Source organism: Salmo salar, chromosome ssa12 (genome assembly GCF_905237065.1).
Source record: "Salmo salar chromosome ssa12, Ssal_v3.1, whole genome shotgun sequence".
NCBI lineage: Eukaryota > Metazoa > Chordata > Actinopteri > Salmoniformes > Salmonidae > Salmo > Salmo salar.
This window is the reverse complement of record NC_059453.1, coordinates 66,467,677-66,488,684: the sequence shown is the minus strand read 5'-3', so window position 1 is coordinate 66,488,684 and position 21,008 is coordinate 66,467,677. Positions and strand designations below refer to the sequence as shown.

Sequence of the window (21,008 nt, the reverse complement as noted above, 5' to 3'; positions counted from 1 at the left end):
GACCACGACCACGATCAGAATAATGATAAAGGGACAAACAGCAGCGCAGTGTTGCATTTTCTTTAATTGATATGGTCCCACAGAATATTATTTACATTCATAATGACATTGACAGATGAACAACCCCTTGATCTTTGTTCCCTTTTCCTCTCCCTCCTTCAGCTATGAGTGGGCTTTGTGTGAGTTTCCGTGTGTTTTCTTCAGATAACGTTGGAACAATGGCAGTGTTAAAATAGCCGCTAAAATGAAGGAAAACGTAGCAATTATTACTGCGCTGCTCGGTATGCATAGAGTACACAATCATGACTGCAGCTGCTCAACTCCTAGACAGATTCTGTCCCACAATCAATTTCCAAACTGTATCAGGACTACAATGTCATTACTGTATGTCAACACTCTTGAGCCAAAGGCTGCTTTATGAAATAGTGATGAGGATGAATTCAGGATAGGAGCATACTGGTAAGCTATATAAAAAGAGAGACAGAAAATAGACATGCCATTATCGCCCACTAGTCTTTGCTTCCCTTCTTGTACAAAGGGATAGAAGCTGTCACACGTAGCAGTAGCATAATGGTAATATGGTTCACCTGTTTAAGATAAAGCAACAGTAAAGAGTTGGCGACTTAAGAAGCGGTCCCAAATGTCTATAATTTCTTTATGAAACCAAATTATGTTAAAAATGTCACCATATGAAGTTCAACCATGTATAAACTCTTGATAAACGTAGGGGTACTGTACTGTAGAAACAATTTGCAGTGTGAACAGCTACCATCGCATCACAGATGCAATGTACCAGTCACATATACATACCAACATGCGCACACAAACACACTGTCGACATCAGAGACCATTGGTTACTTTTCCATTTCTCTCACAGAAACACCATAGAGGGCTGCAATTCTGCTTCACTTCTCACATCACAATAGTAAGTAGAGGTTTCAAAATAGTAGAAAATATAATATAATGACAGAAATACCCACAAAATAATCCTTATTACAAGCTAGAGATACCATAGTAATAGTAATATAGCAATATTAGGGTAATCACAAGGGGTGACCCCGCCCCAGGCCCCCTGCCTGTCCTCTGTGGAGTAGAGCCAGGCTAGCCAGGGGTCTCTCAGCCTGCCCCTCATTAACTCCAGGGTGAAGTCTCCTCTAGGCACAGATCTAGGATCAGCTTCCCCATCGCCCAAACCGAACCTTAGCCATTACTGGGGATAATGCAAAACTGAACTAATATCAGCATCTAGGGGCAGCTTCACCATACACCCCCTCATTCAGTATGTGAGGCCAAAGGTCATCACACATCATCAGCACTCATGCTCATGCAGAGAGAGATCCGTCAGCTGATCATGGTTGCCAGAGTGATTTGGTGCATAAACTCCTCCCTCCCCTGGCATGCGTCCATGGTATCTGTGAGTACCACCCTGACAAGACAGGATAAGACAGAGGCAGCGTGTTCAGTTACATGCACATAGTGAAGTCATACTAGGGCCAAGAGGCTTAACATGTCAATTACATTTATATCAAAGCCTTTAAAACCCTTTCCTGCAGTCAAATGACATAGTGGCCTCATGGGTGGAATGTTATTAATCATTTTCATGATTTCATAATTAATAAACATTTTTAAAAAATGCTTCTAATTTCTATGTCAAACAGTTTTGTTATAATATATTATATATTTGCCTCTTCTGTGATGTATATAAAGTGTAATATTGAATACATTTCAGCTCTATATCTGACTGTGTATTCTTGTTTTTAAGCCCATAACCATGTGTTTATACTTTTGTTTCAAAGTAGATTTAAGACTACCAAGAAACACTGTGTGATTTAGCCCACTGCAGTAAAATGTTATTAAGACCCTACCTAGCCTTGCAGAGAGGAAAGACAAAGGTGGTGGTATGTTGAGTGGTTCTAAAGCAAGATCCTGTCCTTACATCAACCCTGGGTGGAGACAGGAAGAGTGACCTTACTGCACTCTAGCAGTACACGGTTGCAGTCTGAACTCACTTAGCCTTCTGCCCTAAATCAACCTATTGCAGGAAATACGAGTATGATACGGAATGATATCAGTCCTCTCACCTCTATCGTTTGTAGGTTTCCAAATACACCAGAAGAGTTTGAAATACCCCCCATCTACCCACTGATAGGGCAACATGAAACTTTAATTCAAAGGCCCAAAGGGTTCTCTATTTGTCTTTCTACAAGAGAGACAGAGGAGGAACTAAAATGAAGTGTGGAAACAGGCGTGATAAGCCTCTCTGATAGGAGTCCTGTAATCAAACCCATTTCCTCTACCTTTATTTAACTAGGCAAGTCAGTTAAGAACAAATTCTTATTTACAATGACGGCCTACCCCTGCCAAACCCTAACACGGACGACGCTGGGCCAATTGTGCGCCGCCCTGTGGGACTCCCAATCACGGCCGGTTGTGATACAACCTGGGAAGAGTCTGGCTAAATAAAATAAACTACCAGCCAGGGCCCTGGGCTAGTTATCCCCAGGAACTGAGACATCTGTTCCCAAGTATTCCCATAAATAAATCAAAAAGAGATATGTGGTCATATTGTTATTTTCCAATATAATCTATTTTTGGCTTGAAGGAAGGGAAAGGGAATACCTAGTCAGTTGTACAACTAAATGCATTCAGCCAAAATGTCTCTTCCGCATTTAACCCAACCCCTCTGAGTTAGAGAGGTGCGGGGGGCTGCATTAATCGACGTCTTGGGTACCCATGGAGCAGTTGTTGTTGTTGGGTTAACGCTCAACGGCAGAACAGCAGATTGTTCCGCCTTGGCAGTTGTGGATTCAAACCACTGACCTTAGCGTTAATGGCACAATGCTCTTAACCACTAGGCTACCTGCCACCTTAGTTGTGATCAATTTGCAGTGTACAAATTGTTATAATTATGTTCCGGCCCCCCGACAAAAAATTGTCCTGCGACTGAATCTAGTTGCCGACCCCTGCTTTATGGCTTCTATAGTGTTTTTATAGGAACTGACCACATATCAGTGTGACAGCCTGCCAGGGTGCTGTTAGTATTGTAACCCTGGCTGGGAACAACAACAGGATATCTCCCATTAGGAAAGAGGAGAGGGCTGCCCCAGTCATTTCCCTTTAGCATTGACAACCACGACAACCCCAGGCCAATGTCCAGGGGGATTATATGATAAAACAGTAAAAAGGTATTTATAAACTAAACTATTTGCTGATCTGTTTGTGATCTGAAGTGATGAAAGAGTTTATGGGAGCCTTGGGAGGTTAATGACAGAGATCCTACTCATGGTGGTGAGTCCTAAGTTAAATAACTCACACTTTCCTGTACTGTAAATCAATGATGTTTCGGTAGAAATTTGTGGTCAATCTCAAAATAGGACCTGGGGATAGTAGTATTTCCCTGCAGTGTGGTTGAGTACCTGCAAGCTGTGCTGGGCAGGGGGGCACAGGCCATTGCTGAGCTGCTGAGGGCTGGTCAGAGGGAGATGGGAAGGATGGGGTGTCGCAGGGCTAAGATACAGCGGGGACTGAAGGAGAGAAAAGATAAAAGAGGGTTGAATAACAAAGAAAAGGGCAACCAGTGAAGAACAAACACCATTGTAAATACAACCCATATTTATGCTTATTTATTTTCCCTTGTGTACTTTAACCATTTGTACATTGTTACAACACTATACTGTGAGGGAAAAAAGTATTTGATCCCCTGCTGATTTTGTACGTTTGCCCACTGACAAAGAAATGATCAGTCTATAATTTTAATGGTAGGTTTATTTGAACAGTGAGAGACAGAATAACAACAAAAAAATCCAGAAAAACGCATGTCAAAAATGTTATAAAATGATTTGCATTTTAATGAGGGAATTAAGTATTTGACACCTCTGCAAAACATGACTTAGTACTTGGTGGCAAAACCCTTGTTGGCAATCACAGAGGTTAGACGTTTCTTGTTTCTCAAACAAGGGCACTGCGTTCATCCACCACTGGCCTGCTGGCCCCCCTACCTCTGAGGAAGCACAGTTCCCGCTCAGCCCAGTCAAAACTGTTCGCTGCTCTGGCACCCCAATGGTGGACCAAGCTCCCTCACGACGCCAGGACAGCGGAGTCAATCACCACCTTCCGGAGACACCTGAAACCCCACCTCTTTAAGGAATACCTAGGATAGGATAAAGTAATCCTTCTAACCCCCCCTTAAAAGATTTAGATGCACTATTGTAAAGTGGTTGTTCCACTGGATATCATAAGGTGAATGCACCATTTTGTAAGTCGCTCTGGATAAGAGCGTCTGCTAAATGACTTAAATGTAATGTAATGTAATGTAATTGTAGTTGGCCACCAGGTTTGCACACATCTCAGGAGGGATTTTGTCCCACTCCTCTTTGCAGATCTTCTCCAAGTCATTAAGGTTTCGAGGCTGACGTTTGGCAACTCGAACCTTCAGCTCCCCCCACAGATTTTCTATGGGATTAAGGTCTGGAGACTGGCTAGGCCACTCCAGGACCTTAATGTGCTTCTTCTTGAGCCACTCCTTTGTTGCCTTGGCCATGTGTTTTGGGCCATTGTCATCATGGAATACCCATCCACGACCCATTTTCAATGCCCTGGCTGAGGGAAGGATGTTCTCACCCAAGATTAGACGGTACATGGCCCCGTCCATCGTCCCTTTGATGCAGTGAAGTTGTCCTGTCCCCTTAGCAGAAAAACACCCCCAAAGCATAATGTTTCCACCTCCATGTTTGACGGTGGGGATGGTGTTCTTGGGGTCATAGGCAGCATTCCTCCTCCTCCAAACACGGCGAGTTGAGTTGATGCCAATGAGCTCCATTTTGATCTCATCTGACCACAACACTTTCACCCAGTTGTCCTCTGAATCATTCAGATGTTCATTGGCAAACTTCAGACGGGCATGTATATGTGCTTTCTTGAGAAGGGGGACCTTGCGGGCGCTGCAGGATTTCAGTCCTTCACGGCGTAGTGTGTTACCAATTGTTTTCTTGGTGACTATGGTCCCAGCTGCCTTGAGATCATTGACAAGATCCTCCCTCACAGTTCTTTTGTGTTTCTTCCATTTGCGAATAATCGCACCTCCTCACCAAGCTGCTTGGCGATGGTCTTGTAGCCTATTCCTGCCTTGTGTAGGTCTACAATCTTGTCCCTGACATCATTGGAGAGCTCTTTGATCTTGGCCATGGTGGAGAGTTTGGAATCTGATTGATTGATTGCTTCTGTGGACAGGTGTCTGTTATACAGGTAACAAGCTGAGATTCGGAGCACTCCCTTTAAGAGTGTGCTCCTAATCTCAGCTCGTTACCTGTATAAAAGACACATGGGAGCCAGAAATCTTTCTGATTGAGAGGGGGTCAAATACTTATTTCCCTCATTTCCCTCATTAAAATGCAAATCAATTTATAACATTTTTGACATGCATTTTTCTGGATGTTTTTGTTGTCTCTCACTGTTCAAATAAACCTACCATTAAAATTATAGGCTGTTCATTTCTTTGTCAGTTGGCAAACATACAAAATCAGCAGGGGATCAAATACTTTTTTCCCTCACTGTATATATACATAATATGACATTTGTAATGTCTTTATTCTTTTGAAACTTCTGTATGTGTAATGTTTACTGTTCATTTTTATTGTTTATTTCACTTTTGTATATTATCTACCTCACTTGCTTTGGCAATGTTAACACATGTTTCCCATGCCAATAAAGCCCTTTGAATTGAATTGAGAGGGAGAGAGAGATGAACCTAGAGAAGAGTTCCCTAAGCAAGCTGGTCCTGGGGCTCTGTTCACAAACACAAACAGACCCCACAGAGCCCCAGGATAGCAACAAAATTCGACCCAACCAAATCATGAGAAAACAAAAAGATAATTACTTGACACATTGAAAAGAATTAACAAAGAAACAGAGCAAACTAGAATGCTATTTGGCCCTAAACAGAGAATACACAGTGGCAGAATACCTGACCACTATGACTGACCCAAACTAAGGAAAGCTTTGACTATGTATAGACTCAGTGAGCATAGCCTTGCTATTGAGAAAGGTCGCCGTAGGCAGACCTGGCTCTCAAGAGTAGACAGGCTATGTGCACACTGCCCACAAAATGAGGTGGAAATGGAGATGCACTTCTCAACCGCCTGACAAATGTATGACCATAATAGAGACACATATTTCCCTCAGATTACACAGACCCACAAAATTCAAAAACAAATCCAATTTTGATAAACTCCCATATCCATTGGATGAAATAACACAGTGCGGAATCACAGCATCAGATTTGTGACCTGTTGCCACAAGAAAAGGGCAACCAGTGAAGAAAAAAAACACCATTGTAAATACAACCGATATTTATGTTAATTTATTTTCACTTTTTTACTTTAACTATTTTCACGTTTTTACAACACTGTATATAGACATAATATAACATTTGAAATGTCTTTATTCTTTTGGAGTGTAATATTTACTGTTCACTTTTTATTGTTTATTTCACTTTTGTTATTCCATTTCACTTCAAACATATGTTTCCCATGCTAATAAAGCCCCTTGAATTTAATTTAATTACATTTAATTGAGAGAGAGAGAGAGAGAGAGAGAGAGAGAAGAGAGAGAGAGAGAGAGAGAGAGAGAGAGAGAGAGAGAGAGAGAGAGAGAGAGAGAGAGAGAGAGAGAGAGAGAGAATGTGGGATTTCAATTAAATATATTATATCCAGTAGTTGCTGACACTGTTTTATCTTCACTTGCTATGACTATCAGATCAGCCTAGTGAGTTTATTGTTGCAGTCAGTGTGGTAGTAGTACCTGTGTGTCTGCAGGGGGCTGGCTGGGCAGGTGGAGGGAGGGCAGGGAGGTATTGTAAGAGCGCAGGTTGGGTAGCCGGTGGCGGTCAATGGAGGCAGAGGAGTGGGGTCGCAGGCCAGAGGTCGGTGCAGCGGGAGCATTTATGGCTCCTCTCAGGCTGTTGGACTTACTCTCCCTGCGCTGGTACTCTATTGGAGACTGGAGAGCTACGGACCACAGGAGATAGGAGACGACAGGAGGATAGTTGGAGGGATAAGAATTGAGACACAACCATAAAATTAACACTTAACAAATGGCACCACGAATGTATTTATTGAGCATCTTTAAAATGTATCCATAAGGCAGAATCAATCAAGTAATGCAGTTAATCATTGAATAAAATGAATGAATCAATTAATACATTCTATAAAACACAGCTTAAAAATATCCTGAAAAGTTTCATCATATTTCCCAAGGACATATACTTGTGTGTGAAAACATTAGAGAAACAAATGTTTTGTGTCCCAAATGGGACCCTATTCCCTATATAGAACACTGCTTTTGACTAGAATGGACTGTTTGGGACATACAGTGCATTCGGAAAGTACTCAGACCCCTTGACTTTTTCCACATTTTGTTACATTACAGCCTTTTTCTCAAATTGATTAAATACATTTTTTTACTCATTAATCTACACACACTACCCCATAATTACAAAGCGAAAAACAGGTTTTTAGAATTGTTTGCTAATTTATAAAAATAAAACAAAAATATCTAATTTACAGAATTATTTATACCCTTTGCTATGAGACTCGAAATTGAGCTCAGGTGCGTCCTGTTTCCATTGATCATCCTTGAGATGTTTTTATGACTTGATTGGAGTACACCTGCCATAAATTCAATTGATTGGACATGATTTGGAAAGGCACACACCTGTCTATATAATACCCCAGAGTTGATAGTGCATGTCAGATCAAAAACCAAGCCATGAGGTCGAAGGAATTGTCCGTAGAGCTCCAAGACAGGATTATGTCGAGGCACAGATCTGGGGAAGGGTACCGAAAAATTGCTGCAGCATTGAAGGTCCCCAAGAACACATTGGCCTTCATCATTTTTAAATGGAAGACGTTTGGAAGCACCAAGACTTTTCCAGAGCTGGCCGCCCGGCCAAACTGAGCAATTGGGGGAGAAGGGCCTTGGTCAGGGAGGTGACCAAGAACCCGATGGTCATTCTGACAGATCTCCAGAGTTCCTTTGTGGAGATGGGAGAACCTTCTAGAAGGACAACCATCTCTGCAGCACTCCACCAATCAGGCCTTTATGGTAGAGTGGCCAGAAGGAAACCACTCCTCAGTAAAAGGCACATGACAGCCCACTTGGAGTTTGCCAAAAGGCACCTCAAGACTCTCAGACAATCAGAAACAAGATTCTCTGGTCTGATGAAACATCTGGAGGAATCCTGGCAGGTGAAGCGTGGTGGTGGCAGCATCATGCTGTGGGGATGTTTTTCAGCGGCAGGGACTGGGAGACTAGTCAGAATCGAGGGAAATATGAACAGAGCAAAGTACAGAGAGATCCTTGATGAAAACCTTCTCCAGAGAGCTCAAGACCTCAGACTGGGTCGAAGGTTCACCTTCCAACAGGACAACAACCCTAAGCACACAGCCAAGACAACGCAGAAGTGGCTTCGAGACAAGACAAGTTTCTAAATGTCTTTGAGTGGCCCAGGCAGAGCTCAGACTTGAAACTGATCGAACATCTCTGGAGAGACCTGAAAATAGCTGTGTAGCAACGCTCCCCATGCAACCTGACAGAGCTTGAGTGGATCTGCAGAGAAGAATGGGAGAAACTCCCCAAATAAAGGTTGTTTTTCTTGCAAAAATTTCTAGAAACCTGTTTTCGCTTTGTCATTATGGGGTATTGTGTGTAGATTTATGAGGGGAAAAAACTGTTTAATCAGTCTTATCAAAATGTGGAAAAGATCAAGGGGTCTGAATACTTTCCGAATGCACTGTATGTATGTGGCCCGTGGTGGTCAGCAGCAGTACCGTTGAGGAAGTTCCTCTGGGTCTCCAGGATCTGGACGACGTCGTTGACCCAGGCCCTCCGAGTCTCCTGGGACGAGGCCTGCAGGACGAAGCGTGCCACACTCCCATCAGCCCCGCGGGACGTAAGGACCAGGCGACATGGGTCCTCCTCACAGTGGTCCTCCACACCCAGACAACTGAGCTGCAGCACAGAGAGACAGGGGTCACACACATTTACATTTTAGTCATTTAGCAGACGCTCTTATCCACAGCGACTTACAGTTAGTTTGTACATTAATCTTAAGATAGTTAGGTGGGACAACCACATATCACAGGCATACAGTAGTAAGTACGCTCTTCCTCAATAAAGTAGTTATCAGCAAATTCATGTACACATACGTCATTCTCACCTTGATGCTGTTTTTAAAGGTGTACCCTGGCAGAGAGAAGCCCTTCTTCCTATCGATTGGTTCACTGATAATGACCAGCTGTTCAAACAGGAAGACCCGCCTCTCTTTGGCACGGGAGAGGAAGCTGCTGTCCTGCTCATTAACTGTAAAGGTGTCCTGCTGGAGCAGTTTCCCCTGGGCTGTGATCTTCCCCTGAGAGAGAGAGGAGAGAGAGAGAGAGAGAGAGAGAGAGAGAGAGAGAGAGAGAGAGAGAGAGAGAGAGAGAGAGAGAGAGATAGACCCATAAGAAAACACAACATCATGTGGAGAACAGAGTCTGGTGTTAGGTATCTCACCTCAAAGCCCTGCAGTCTGCCCACGTTCATCATATCATTACATCGCTTGGGCACGAAACACATCACCTCCACCGCTCTCTGTGGGTAGAAGAGGAGGAGGGGTAGAGATAGGGAATGAGGGACATGAAATAGAGAGAGAGATGGTGTGGGATTGCAAAGACAATTATGGTTTGTAACTGAAAAGAGTACTTTTTTCACTTTCTTCAATAGAACAGGGAGATTAAACTGTGTGTGCAGTTTACAGTAATATCACAAGTGAGTATTGGAAATGTTTTGACCATGACAGTTTGTACCATAGTTTTGGGAGGACTCTCACCTCCAGCTCTGAGGTATCCCTTCCTGCTTTGGTGTAGTACTTCAGGAAGTCCTGAGGGATCCAATTAGAGAACAGTTTATTGAATGTTTTGGAGGGACTCTAAAAGGATTACTCTACAAAATAGGACTGAGCTATATCTTCTGTTTCATCACGTCAGAGTTACATATTATCCACTGTGAGATTAGGGAGCTGATGAGAGGACCTGTGACTCTTGGGACAAAAGCTTTCAACATTAATCTCTAAATCACAGCAAAAGCTTCCACAATGCTGCGGGATGGCCTGCTTATTTCTGCCTTTCTATCTCACCATCTCTGGCAGTGACAGGTCACTCAATACATCACTATTACGTGAAGACTCAAATCATCTAGGGCTAGATGACATCATGCTAATTGTATTCCAAACACACACACACACACACACACACACACACACACACACACACACACACACACACACACACACACACACACACACACACACACACACACACACACACACACACACACACCTTGAGCAGTAGTTGGTATTTCATGATCCTCTGTACTGGTTTGATAAGCAGGTCGTTGAGTTGTAGTCTGTGGCCCAGCTGCTGCCTCAGCTCCTACAGAACCAGATAGGTTAGCTCCTCATAGCAACATACACAAAACTAAGGGCAGGTTTGGGTCAGTCAGACATAAACCAAGCCAAAGAATGAGCACTGAAGATACACACAATCAGAACCACAGTTAGATAAATAAGAGGAATTGGGCTAGAACAATACCTAAGTGGGGTTAAACTGCTCTTAAACTGTCCATGTAGTTGTACTGTGAAGAGTCACTCACCTCAAAATAGGTCTCGATATACTCTGAGACAATGTGCTCTGACTTGGGCTTGTTCTGACAGTACACTACGTACATGTGGAGACGCCGCTCCTAGAGGTCCAAAAACAAACACAGATATGATGAGAGATCGATACCAGATGGTGGCGCATGTGGTCCGTGTGTGTGTGTGTGTGTGTGTGTGTGTGTGTGTGTGTGTGTGTGTGTGTGTGTGTGTGTGTGTGTGTGTGTGTGTGTGTGTGTGTGTGTGTGTGTGTGTGTGTGTGTGTGTGAGAGAGAGAGAGAGAGAGAGTTAGTGTTAGCAGGTTATGTGTGTGTGTGTGTGTGTGAGAGAGAGAGAGAGTTAGTGTTAGCAGGTTATGTGTGTGTGTGAGAGAGAGAGAGTTAGTGTTAGCAGGTTATGTGTGTGTGTGTGTGTGTGTGTGTGTGAGAGAGAGAGAGTTAGTGTTAGCAGGTTATGTGTGTGTGTGTGTGTGTGTGTGTGAGAGAGAGAGAGAGAGTTAGTGTTAGCAGGTTATGTGTGTGTGTGTGTGTGTGAGAGAGAGAGAGTTAGTGTTAGCAGGTTATGTGTGTGTGTGTGTGTGTGTGTGTGAGAGAGAGAGAGAGAGTTAGTGTTAGCAGGTTATGTGTGTGTGTGTGTGTGAGAGAGAGAGAGAGTTAGTGTTAGCAGGTTATGTGTGTGTGAGAGAGAGAGAGAGTTAGTGTTAGCAGGTTATGTGTGTGTGTGTGTGTGTGAGAGAGAGAGAGTTAGTGTTAGCAGGTTATGTGTGTGTGAGAGAGAGAGAGAGTTAGTGTTAGCAGGTTATGTGTGTGTGAGAGAGAGAGAGAGTTAGTGTTAGCAGGTTATGTGTGTGTGTTGGTGTGTAGGTTAAGTGGCTGCTCTAAACCTCTAAGTTTGACTCCGTTCTCCTTCCCCTCCAGGCTCTTTTGAAGTCTGTTAAATAAGAGCAGGAACTTTGCCTTATTAAATGGTTCCAGCGGCTTGGTGGGAATCGTTTAATTCGCTCTAGCTTAATTAAACATGTTGGAGTAATGAAGGAACTGGGACGACAGAGAGAGAGAGAGAGACTGATGGGTGAGATAGATACAGTAAATAGAGAGGAAGACAGAGGGGGGAGACAGCAAGGCGCTGTGAAACTACACAAAATCAATTGAAGTGCTCCCTCTGTTTATTACTCTCTTTTCCTCTCTCCCCTGCTGCTGTTGTGTGGAAGAGGGCTGGTGTGTGTGTCAAATAAAATAAAATTGTATTCGATGTGCAGTGGTACGAGGTAATTGAGGTCGATACTGTATGTACATATAACTAGGAATAAAGTGACTAGGCAACAGGATAGATAATGAACAGGGCCTTCCTCAGACACCGCCTGGTATAGAAGTTCTGGATGGCAGGGAGCTCGACCCCAGTGATGTACTTGGCAGTACGCACTACCCTCTGTAGCGCCTTGTGGTTGGATGCCCAGCAGTTGCCATACCAAGTGATGATGCAGCCAGTCAAGATGCTCTCAATGGTGCAGCTATAGAACTGTTTGAGGATCTGAGGTTCCATGCCAAAGGTGGTTCCTGTTTGAGGTTCCTGTTTGAGGATCTGAGGTTCCATCTTTTCAGCCTCCTGATGGGGAAGAGTTGAAGGAGAGGTTGTTGTCAATGCACCACACTGCTAAGTCTCTGACCTCCTCCCTATAGGTTGTCTCATCATTGGCACTCTTGGGTACAGGGACTATGGTGGTCTCCTTGAAACATGTAGGTATTACAGACATTTCAGGTGTAATTTGAAAATGTCAGTGAAGACAGTTGCCAGCTGGTCAGCGCATGCTCTGAGTACGCATCCTGGTAATCTGTCTGGCCCTGTGGCCTTGTGAAAGTTAACCTGTTTAAAGGTCTTACTCACATCGGCTACAGAGAGCATGATCAAACAGTCATCCGGAACAGCTGGTGCTCTCATGAATGGTTCAGTGTTGATGCCTGGAAGCAAGCATAGAAGTAATTTAGCTCGTCTGGTAGGCTCGCGTCACTGGGCAGCTCCCGACTGGGTTTCCCTTTGTAATTCGTGGTAGTTTGCAAGCCCTGCCACATCCGACGAGCATCAGAGCTGGCATAGTAGAATTACATCTTAGTCCTATACTGACGCTTTGCCTGTTTGATGGCTCGTCGGAGGTCATAGGGGGATTTCTTATAAACGTCCGGATTAGGGTTCCGCTCCTTGAAGTGGCAGAACTAGCCTTTAGCTCAGTGCGGATGTTGCCTGTAATCCATGGCTTCTGGTTGGGAGATGTACGTACGGTCACTGTGGGGACGACATCGTCGATGTGCTTATTAATGAAGCCGGTGACTGATATGGTAAACTCCTCAATGCCATCGGATTAATCCTGTAATATATTCCAGTCTGTGCTAACGAAACAGTCCTGTAGCTTAGCATCCGCTTCATCGGACCGCTTCCCTATTGAGCGCATCACTGGTACTTCCGGTTTGAGTTTTTGCTTGTAAGCAGGAATCAGAACGATAAAGTTATGGTCAGATTTGCCAAATGGATGGAGGGAGAGCTTTGTATGAGTTTCCGTTTGTGGAGTAAAGGTGATCTAGAGTTTTTTCGCCTATAGTTGCATGGGTTACATGCTGGTAGATATTAGGTAAGCCGGATTTCAGTTTCCCTGCATTAAAATCACAGGCCACTAGGAGTGCTGCCTCTGGATGAACATTTTTCTGTTTGCTTATGGCCCTATACAGCTCGTTGAGTGCGGTCTTAGTACCGACATCGATGTGTGGGGGTAAATAGACAGCTACGAAAAATATACTGTGGATGAAAACTCTCTTGGTAAATAGTATGGTCTACAGCTTATCGAGCATGACCTCTAGAGTTCATTAATATTAGAGATTGCACACTAGCTGCTGTTAACATAGAGACACACACCTCCCCCTTGAGCTTACACAAAGCTGCCGTTCTGTACTGCTGATGCTTAGAAAAAACTGCCAGATGTATATTATCCATGTCCTTGTTCAGCCATGACTCAGAGAAACATAGGATATTACAGTTTTTCAGGTCCCGTTCTTTGGATAGTCTCGAACTGAGCTCGTCCAGTTTGTTTTCCAGTGATTGTACATTCGCCAATAGAATCGAAGGTAGAGGCGGTTTATCTACTCGCCGATGTAGGGGTGACCGCACGTCATCCTCTCTTGCACCGTCTCTTTCTCTTCCGACTTTCTGGGATTAGAGTCTGTGTTTGCCTATAGAAAATTATGTATGAATGTGTGTAAGTGTGGAAAGGGGCGCAACTTTAGTTTTAGAAGTGGGGGAGACATATTGTTATTATCATTTTTTTTATTATCCAGTCGGATAAACACTCCAAACAGCCCACCCGACTGCTGGGAGGCGTCCGCATGGTCCTAAAGCACACCGTTGGCTCGTTTGTATCGCGTTCCAAGAATAAAACAGGGGGGACAACAATGCAATTTCCGAATTGGGGGGGGTTACACAGACTGTTTCCTGCCACGGTCCTGCTCTTCCTCTCACTCGGACCAATTTTTACTGTGAGATCCTGATCTCAGCACACAAAGCACAGCTGTTTGTGTGTGTGAGTGTGTTTGTGTGTGAGTGTGCACTATGTACCAACACAGCTGTTTATTTGCTTTCAATGTCATTTATTGAGCTATTCTGGCTTATTTGGTTCCACAGTTTCATCAACAGTCTGGCGTTTTAACACTGGCTCTTTGTAATTGGATCTGTGAGCTGTGACCGCAGCATAGTAAAAAGCTCTGTTGATAATTATGCCTGCACTTATTATTATTCTACTGGCTTTCCCCTGTCCTCTCCTCCAGTCAGCCTGAACAACCAATACATATCTGGCGGCAGTAGGCCAGAGACAGAGACTCTAAACACACTCAGTTCTCTGAAGAGACCAGTACCTCTTACCAAACACACAGAAAAACACAGCGAGAAACCCTGGAACTTCATTCCAAATACAAGCAAATAGAATCAAAGACAATGCAAGGAGCTAGATTTTCATGGTTTGTCTGCAAATAAAGTCACACTTGTGCAAACTCACACACACTCATTTGCACAAACTCACACACACTCATTTGCACAAACGCACACACACACACACACACACACACACACACACACACACACACACACACACACACACACACACACACACACACACACACACACACACACACACACACACACACACACGCTCAAACACATACGTCCACGCACACGCGTGCACACACACACACTAGACACACTAGACACACACACACAAGACACACAGACTCACATGCTTGATGAAGAGTTGGGCCAGTCTGTTGGGCTCAGCCACACACTTCTCCAGCTCCCCCAGGAGATAGCTAGGACACACAGAGCAGAGGAGGGGGTCAAACACCAGTACACACTCTTCTACACACACAGAGCAGAGGAGGGGGTCAAAAACCAGTACACACTCTTCTACACACACAGAGCAGAGGAGGGGGTCAAAAACCAGTACACACTCTTCTACACACACAGAGCAGAGGAGGGGGTCAAAAACCGGTACACACTCTTCTACACACACAGAGCAGAGGAGGGGGTCAAACACCAGTACACACTCTTCTACACACACAGAGCAGAGGAGGGGGTCAAACACCAGTACACACTCTTCTACACACACAGAGCAGAGGAGGGGGTCAAACACCAGTACACACTCTTCTACACACACAGAGCAGAGGAGGGGGTCAAACACCAGTACACACTCTTCTACACACACAGAGCAGAGGAGGGGGTCAAACACCAGTACACACTCTTCTACACACACAGAGCAGAGGAGGGGGTCAAACACCAGTACACACTCTTCTACACACACAGAGCAGAGGAGGGGGTCAAAAACCAGTACACACTCTTCTACACACACAGAGCAGAGGAGGGTGTCAAAAACCAGTACACACTCTTCTACACACACAGAGCAGAGGAGGGGGTCAAAAACCAGTATACACTCTTCTACACACACAGAGCAGAGGAGGGGGTCAAACACCAGTACACACTCTTCTACACACACAGAGCAGAGGAGGGGGTCAAACACCAGTACACACTCTTCTACACACACAGAGCAGAGGAGGGGGTCAAACACCAGTACACACTCTTCTACACACACAGAGCAGAGGAGGGGGTCAAACACCAGTACACACTCTTCTACACACACAGAGCAGAGGAGGGGGTCAAACACCAGTACACACTCTTCTACACACACAGAGCAGAGGATGGGGTCAAACACCAGTACACACTCTTCTACACACACAGAGCAGAGGAGGGGGTCAAACACCAGTACACACTCTTCTACACACACAGAGCAGAGGAGGGGGTCAAACACCAGTACACACTCTTCTACACACACAGAGCAGAGGAGGGGGTCAAACACCAGTACACACTCTTCTACACACACAGAGCAGAGGAGGGGGTCAAAAACCAGTACACACTCTTCTACACACACAGAGCAGAGGAGGGGGTCAAAAACCAGTACACACTCTTCTACACACACAGGCAGAGGGGAAGAGACATAGACACACACACAACTACACCGAGAGTACAAACCATTAAGAACACCTTCCTAATATTGAGTTGCATCCCCTTTTGACCTCAGAACAGCCTCAATTCGTTGGGGCATGGACTCTACAAGGTGTCAAAAGCGTTCCACAGGGATGCTGGCCCATGTTGACTCCAATTCTTCCCACAGTTGTGTCAAGTTGGCTTGATGTCCTTTGAGTGGTGGATCATTCTTAATACACATGGGAAACTGTTGACCGTGGAAAAGCCCAGCAATGTTGCAGTTCTTGACACACATATATCCGTGCACCTGGCATCTACTACCATACCCTGTTCAAAGGCACTTAAATCTTTTGTCTTGCCCATTCACCCTCTGAATGGCATACATACACAATCCATGTCTTAACTGTCTCAAGGCTTAAAAATCCTTCTTTAACCTGTCTCCTCCCCTTCAGCTACACTGATTGACGAGAATGTAACATGTGACATTAATAAGGGATCATAGCTTTCACCTGGATTCACCTGGTCAGTCTATGTCATGAGCAGGTGTCCATAATGTTTTTTACATTCAGATGTACACACAGAGACACAAACACAGGAGAGAGAGAAATAGATGCACACACACAGCTATATGAACACACACACGCACACACGCCCGCACAGAACACAGGAAATGTCTGACACAGCCATGTGGATTCAGTGTGACAGAATAAGACTCATGTGATAGTGCTGATAAACATGCTCCAGTCTCAGTGTGCACTCCAAAACAGGAAACACTTCACTTCAAGGGTGCTCAGTGTACACGTATACAGGTACAGCACGTACACGTACACGTACACACACACACACACACACACACACACACACACACACACACACACACACACACACACGAGACCTACTCTTTATGCCAGTCATAGATCTGGTGAATGTTCCCGAACACTATCTTGTCTTTGCCCTTCATGTCCTCTGGGATCCCCTGACTGGCCATGCTGGCCATGTAGCCCTGGGCAGAGCAGAGGAGACACACATACACACATACATGCATAGATCAGTGCTCAGGGGTCACACACACCACCGCAGGAAGGAAAATACTGCTACTTCACAGAAGAGCATCTGGCTCTAGTCATCATTGTGTATATGGGAGAGAAAATAGGGCAACTGCTATGAAATAACACAAAAAGGAGACTTGAAGTGTACTTTCTATCATACAAATAACTAATAAAGGTGTCCGCATCAAACATGGTAGATGATAGATTTGTCACACACCTCCACTATGAATCCCAGGTCGTCAACATACATCTTCTCTGTCTCTATCAGCTCTGTCAGCACATATCTGGGGGAAGGGGGGGGAGAGAGAGAGAGAGAGAGTTGGCTGCAGTAATAGAGGGCAGCCATTAAACAGTGTGACTTCTCTCATAACAGTGAGGGATGGGGTTCTCCCAGAGTGGAACCTGCACTTCCATCACACCGTTAGCTCTTATCATCATAGGAATTGCGCCCCAAATTGCACCCTATTCCCTATACGTAGTGTGCTACTTTTAACAAGGAGTGCACTGTGTAGGGAATAGAGTTCCAGTTGGGGCGCAACCAGAGACTTAATGGCTGAAGCACCAGGAGTACTCAGATGCTGCATTATACTGTGGTGCAAAACTGACAGTCCAGTCCATTAATAGGATAGTGCTTATGAAGACTGGACACAGTGTGGGTTGATGTGGAGGTTACCAGCACCTACATGCTCTTCTCTAAGGCACTCCTCCTGTCCTCTTCACTGTCCATTGTGGCTGACCATTGGCTGGTTGAGTCATCAATCAGAGAGGAGCCATCTTCTTCTTCCGAGAGAATGGTGGAAGATTGATGATTCTGAAAGCAGAGGGTGGAGAGGTGAGCTCATGTATTCACTCCAGGTCCATTGACTATATGCATATGTCTGCTGTACAAAGAGAGCATAGAGCCCAGGCCAGACAGACCGACCGACCGACCGACAGACCGACCAAACAGACCGACAGACCGACCAAAAAACAGACCCTTCATTAACTGGACCTCATCTGCGGCTGGCGGCTGGTTCCTAATCCAGGAAGCAGACGTCCATGGGAATGTGAGCGAGGAAATAGGGAGAGTGCAGGACAAGGCCAGCACCCTGTGGGTTGTTCCAGGAGGGAGACTCCTCAGGATTAGGACAGCATTCTGTTGGCTGTTCCAGGAGGGAGACTCCTTAGGAAAAGGCCAGCACCCTGTGGGTTGTTCCAGGAGGGAGACTCCTTAGGAAAAGGCCAGCACCCTGTGGGTTGTTCCAGGAGGGAGACTCCTTAGGAAAAGGCCAGCACCCTGTGGGTTGTTCCAGGAGGGAGACTCCTTAGGAAAAGGCCAGCACCCTGTGGGTTGTTCCAGGAGGGAGACTCCTTAGGAAAAGGACAGCATTCTGTTGGCTGTTCCAGGAGGGAGACTCCTCAGGAAAAGGACAGCATTCTGTTGGCTGTTCCAGGAGGGAGACTCCTTAGGAAAAGGACAGCATTCTGTTGGCTGTTCCAGGAGGGAGACTCCTTAGGAAAAGGACAGCATTCTGTGGGCTGTTCCAGGAGGGAGACTCCTCACTACTTATCCTCTCGGAAAAATACTGCCTGCTGTGCCACTCCAAATCCCCAGTAATCCGATAGCAATAAGCGTTTTTCCATCTCTCTCCCTCTATTCATTTTTCTCTCTCCCTCTCTCTTTTTTACTGAAACTGCTGAAGTTATTTTAGAGTTTTACATGTACTGGAGAGAGTGAGGGAGGTGGTGAAAGAGAAATGATGAAAAGAGTTAAATAGTCAGATACGCAGAGGGAGAACGAGGGGTACATTTTGTGTGCCAGAAAGGGGTTCCCTAGGTCATTGTTTCCAAACTCCAGTCCTCGAGTACACCCAACAGCATACAGTGCATTTGGAAATTATTCAGACACCTTGACTTTTTCCAAATTTTCTTACATTACATTGATAAAATAAAATATAAATCCTTTATCAATCTACACACAATACCCCATAATGACAAAGCAAAAACAGGTTTTTAGAATGTTTTGCAAATGTATTAAACATTTTAAACTGAAAGAGTTCCATCTTGGTTTCAGAAGACAAGAGAATTTTGTTTCTCATGGTTTGAGAGTCCATTAGGGGCCTTTTGGCAAATTCCAAGCAGACTATCATGTGCCTTTTACTGAGGGGTGGCTTTCGTCTGGCCACTGGAAGGAGCTCTGTCAGAGTGTCACTCTACATCCGGCACCGACAGAGATGGCCGCCTCGCTTTGAGTTCTTTGGAAACTATGCAGTATTTTGTTTTTTTATGTATTATTTCTTACACTGTTACCCCAGGAAATCTTAAGTCTCATTACATACAGCTGGGAGGAACTATTGGATATAAGAGCAACGTCAATGTACCAACATTACGACCAGGAATACGACTTTCCCGAAGCGGCTCCTCTGTTTGGTCCACCACCCAGGACAATGGATCGGATCCCAGCAGGCGACCCAAAACAACGGCGCCGCAGAAGGGGCAGACGGAGCGGCACATCGCCCACCGCTCCCGAGTATACTACTAGCCAATGTCCAGTCTCTTGACAACAAGGTAGACAAAATCCGAGCAAGGGTTGCCTTCCAGAGAGACATCAGAGATTGTAACACGGAAACATGGCTCACTCGGGATACGTTATCAGTGTCGGTACAGCCACCTGATTTCTTCAAGCATTGCGCCGACAGAAACAAACATCTCTCTGGTAAGAAGAAGGGCGGGGGTGTATGCCGTATGATTAACGAATCGTGGTGTGATCATAACAACATACAGGAACTCAAGTCCTTCTGTTCACCTGACCTAGAATTCCTTACAATCAAATGCCGACCGCATTATCTACCAAGAGAATTCTCTTCGATTATAATCACAGTCGTGTACATCCCCCCCAAGCAGACACATTGACGGCCCTGAAAGAACTTCATTGCACTCTACGTAAACTGGAAACCACATATCCTGAGGCTGCATTTATTGTAGCTGGGGATTTTAACAAGGCTAATCTGAAAACAAGGCTTCCTAGATTTTATCAGCATATCGAAAGCGCGACCCGGGCTGGAAAAATTCTGGATCATTGCTACTCTAACTTCTGCGACTCATACAAAGCTCGCCCTCTTTTCGGCAAACCTGACCACGACGCCATTTTGTTGCTCCCAACCTATAGACAGAAACTAAAACAGGAAACACCCATGCTCAGGTCTGTTCAATGCTGGTCCAACCAATCTGATTCCATGCTTCAAGATTGCTTTGATCATGTGGACTGGGATATGTTCCGGATAGCGTCGAACAACAACATTGATGTATAATCTGATTCGGTGAGCGAGTTTATTAGCAAGTGCATCGGTGATGTTGTACCTACGGCGACAATTAAAACCTTAATGGCAGCATTCGCGCAAAACTGAAAGCGCAAACCACTGCTTTTAATCAGGGCAAGGCGACCGGAAACATGACCGAATACAAACAGTGTAGCTTTTCCCTCCGCAAGGCAATCAAACAAGCTAAGCGTCAGTATGGAGTCGCAATTCAACGGCTCAGACACGAGAGGTATGTGCAGGGTCTACAGTCAATCACGGACTACAAAAGGAAAACCAGCCCCGTCGCGGTCCCCGATGTCTTGCTCCCACACAAACTAAACAACTTCTTTGCTCGCTTTGAGGACAATACAGTGCCACTGACACGGCCCGCTCCCAAAACCTGCGGCCTCTCCTTCACCGCAGCCAACGTGAGTAAAACATTTAAACATGTTAACCCTCGCAAGGCTGCCGGCCCAGATG

At 45.0% G+C, this 21,008-nt stretch overlaps 1 protein-coding gene across 1 annotated transcript in view; it reads right to left on the bottom strand.

The window, feature by feature from the left end:
- Positions 1–46: 46 nt before the first annotated feature.
- Positions 47–21,008, bottom strand: part of LOC106565529 (rho guanine nucleotide exchange factor 25) — a 60,691-nt gene continuing 39,729 nt past the window's right edge. The window contains exons 4-16 of the mRNA XM_014132766.2: positions 17,934–18,061; positions 17,468–17,534; positions 17,101–17,204; positions 14,961–15,030; positions 10,687–10,776; positions 10,374–10,466; positions 9,866–9,916; positions 9,550–9,627; positions 9,215–9,406; positions 8,826–9,006; positions 6,799–7,004; positions 3,417–3,524; positions 47–1,426 (exon numbers count right to left, since the gene is read on the bottom strand). Coding sequence (XP_013988241.1) covers positions 1,310–1,426; positions 3,417–3,524; positions 6,799–7,004; positions 8,826–9,006; positions 9,215–9,406; positions 9,550–9,627; positions 9,866–9,916; positions 10,374–10,466; positions 10,687–10,776; positions 14,961–15,030; positions 17,101–17,204; positions 17,468–17,534; positions 17,934–18,061 — 1,485 coding nt within the window. The 3' untranslated portion in view covers positions 47–1,309. The remainder of the gene's footprint in view (positions 1,427–3,416; positions 3,525–6,798; positions 7,005–8,825; positions 9,007–9,214; positions 9,407–9,549; positions 9,628–9,865; positions 9,917–10,373; positions 10,467–10,686; positions 10,777–14,960; positions 15,031–17,100; positions 17,205–17,467; positions 17,535–17,933; positions 18,062–21,008) is intronic.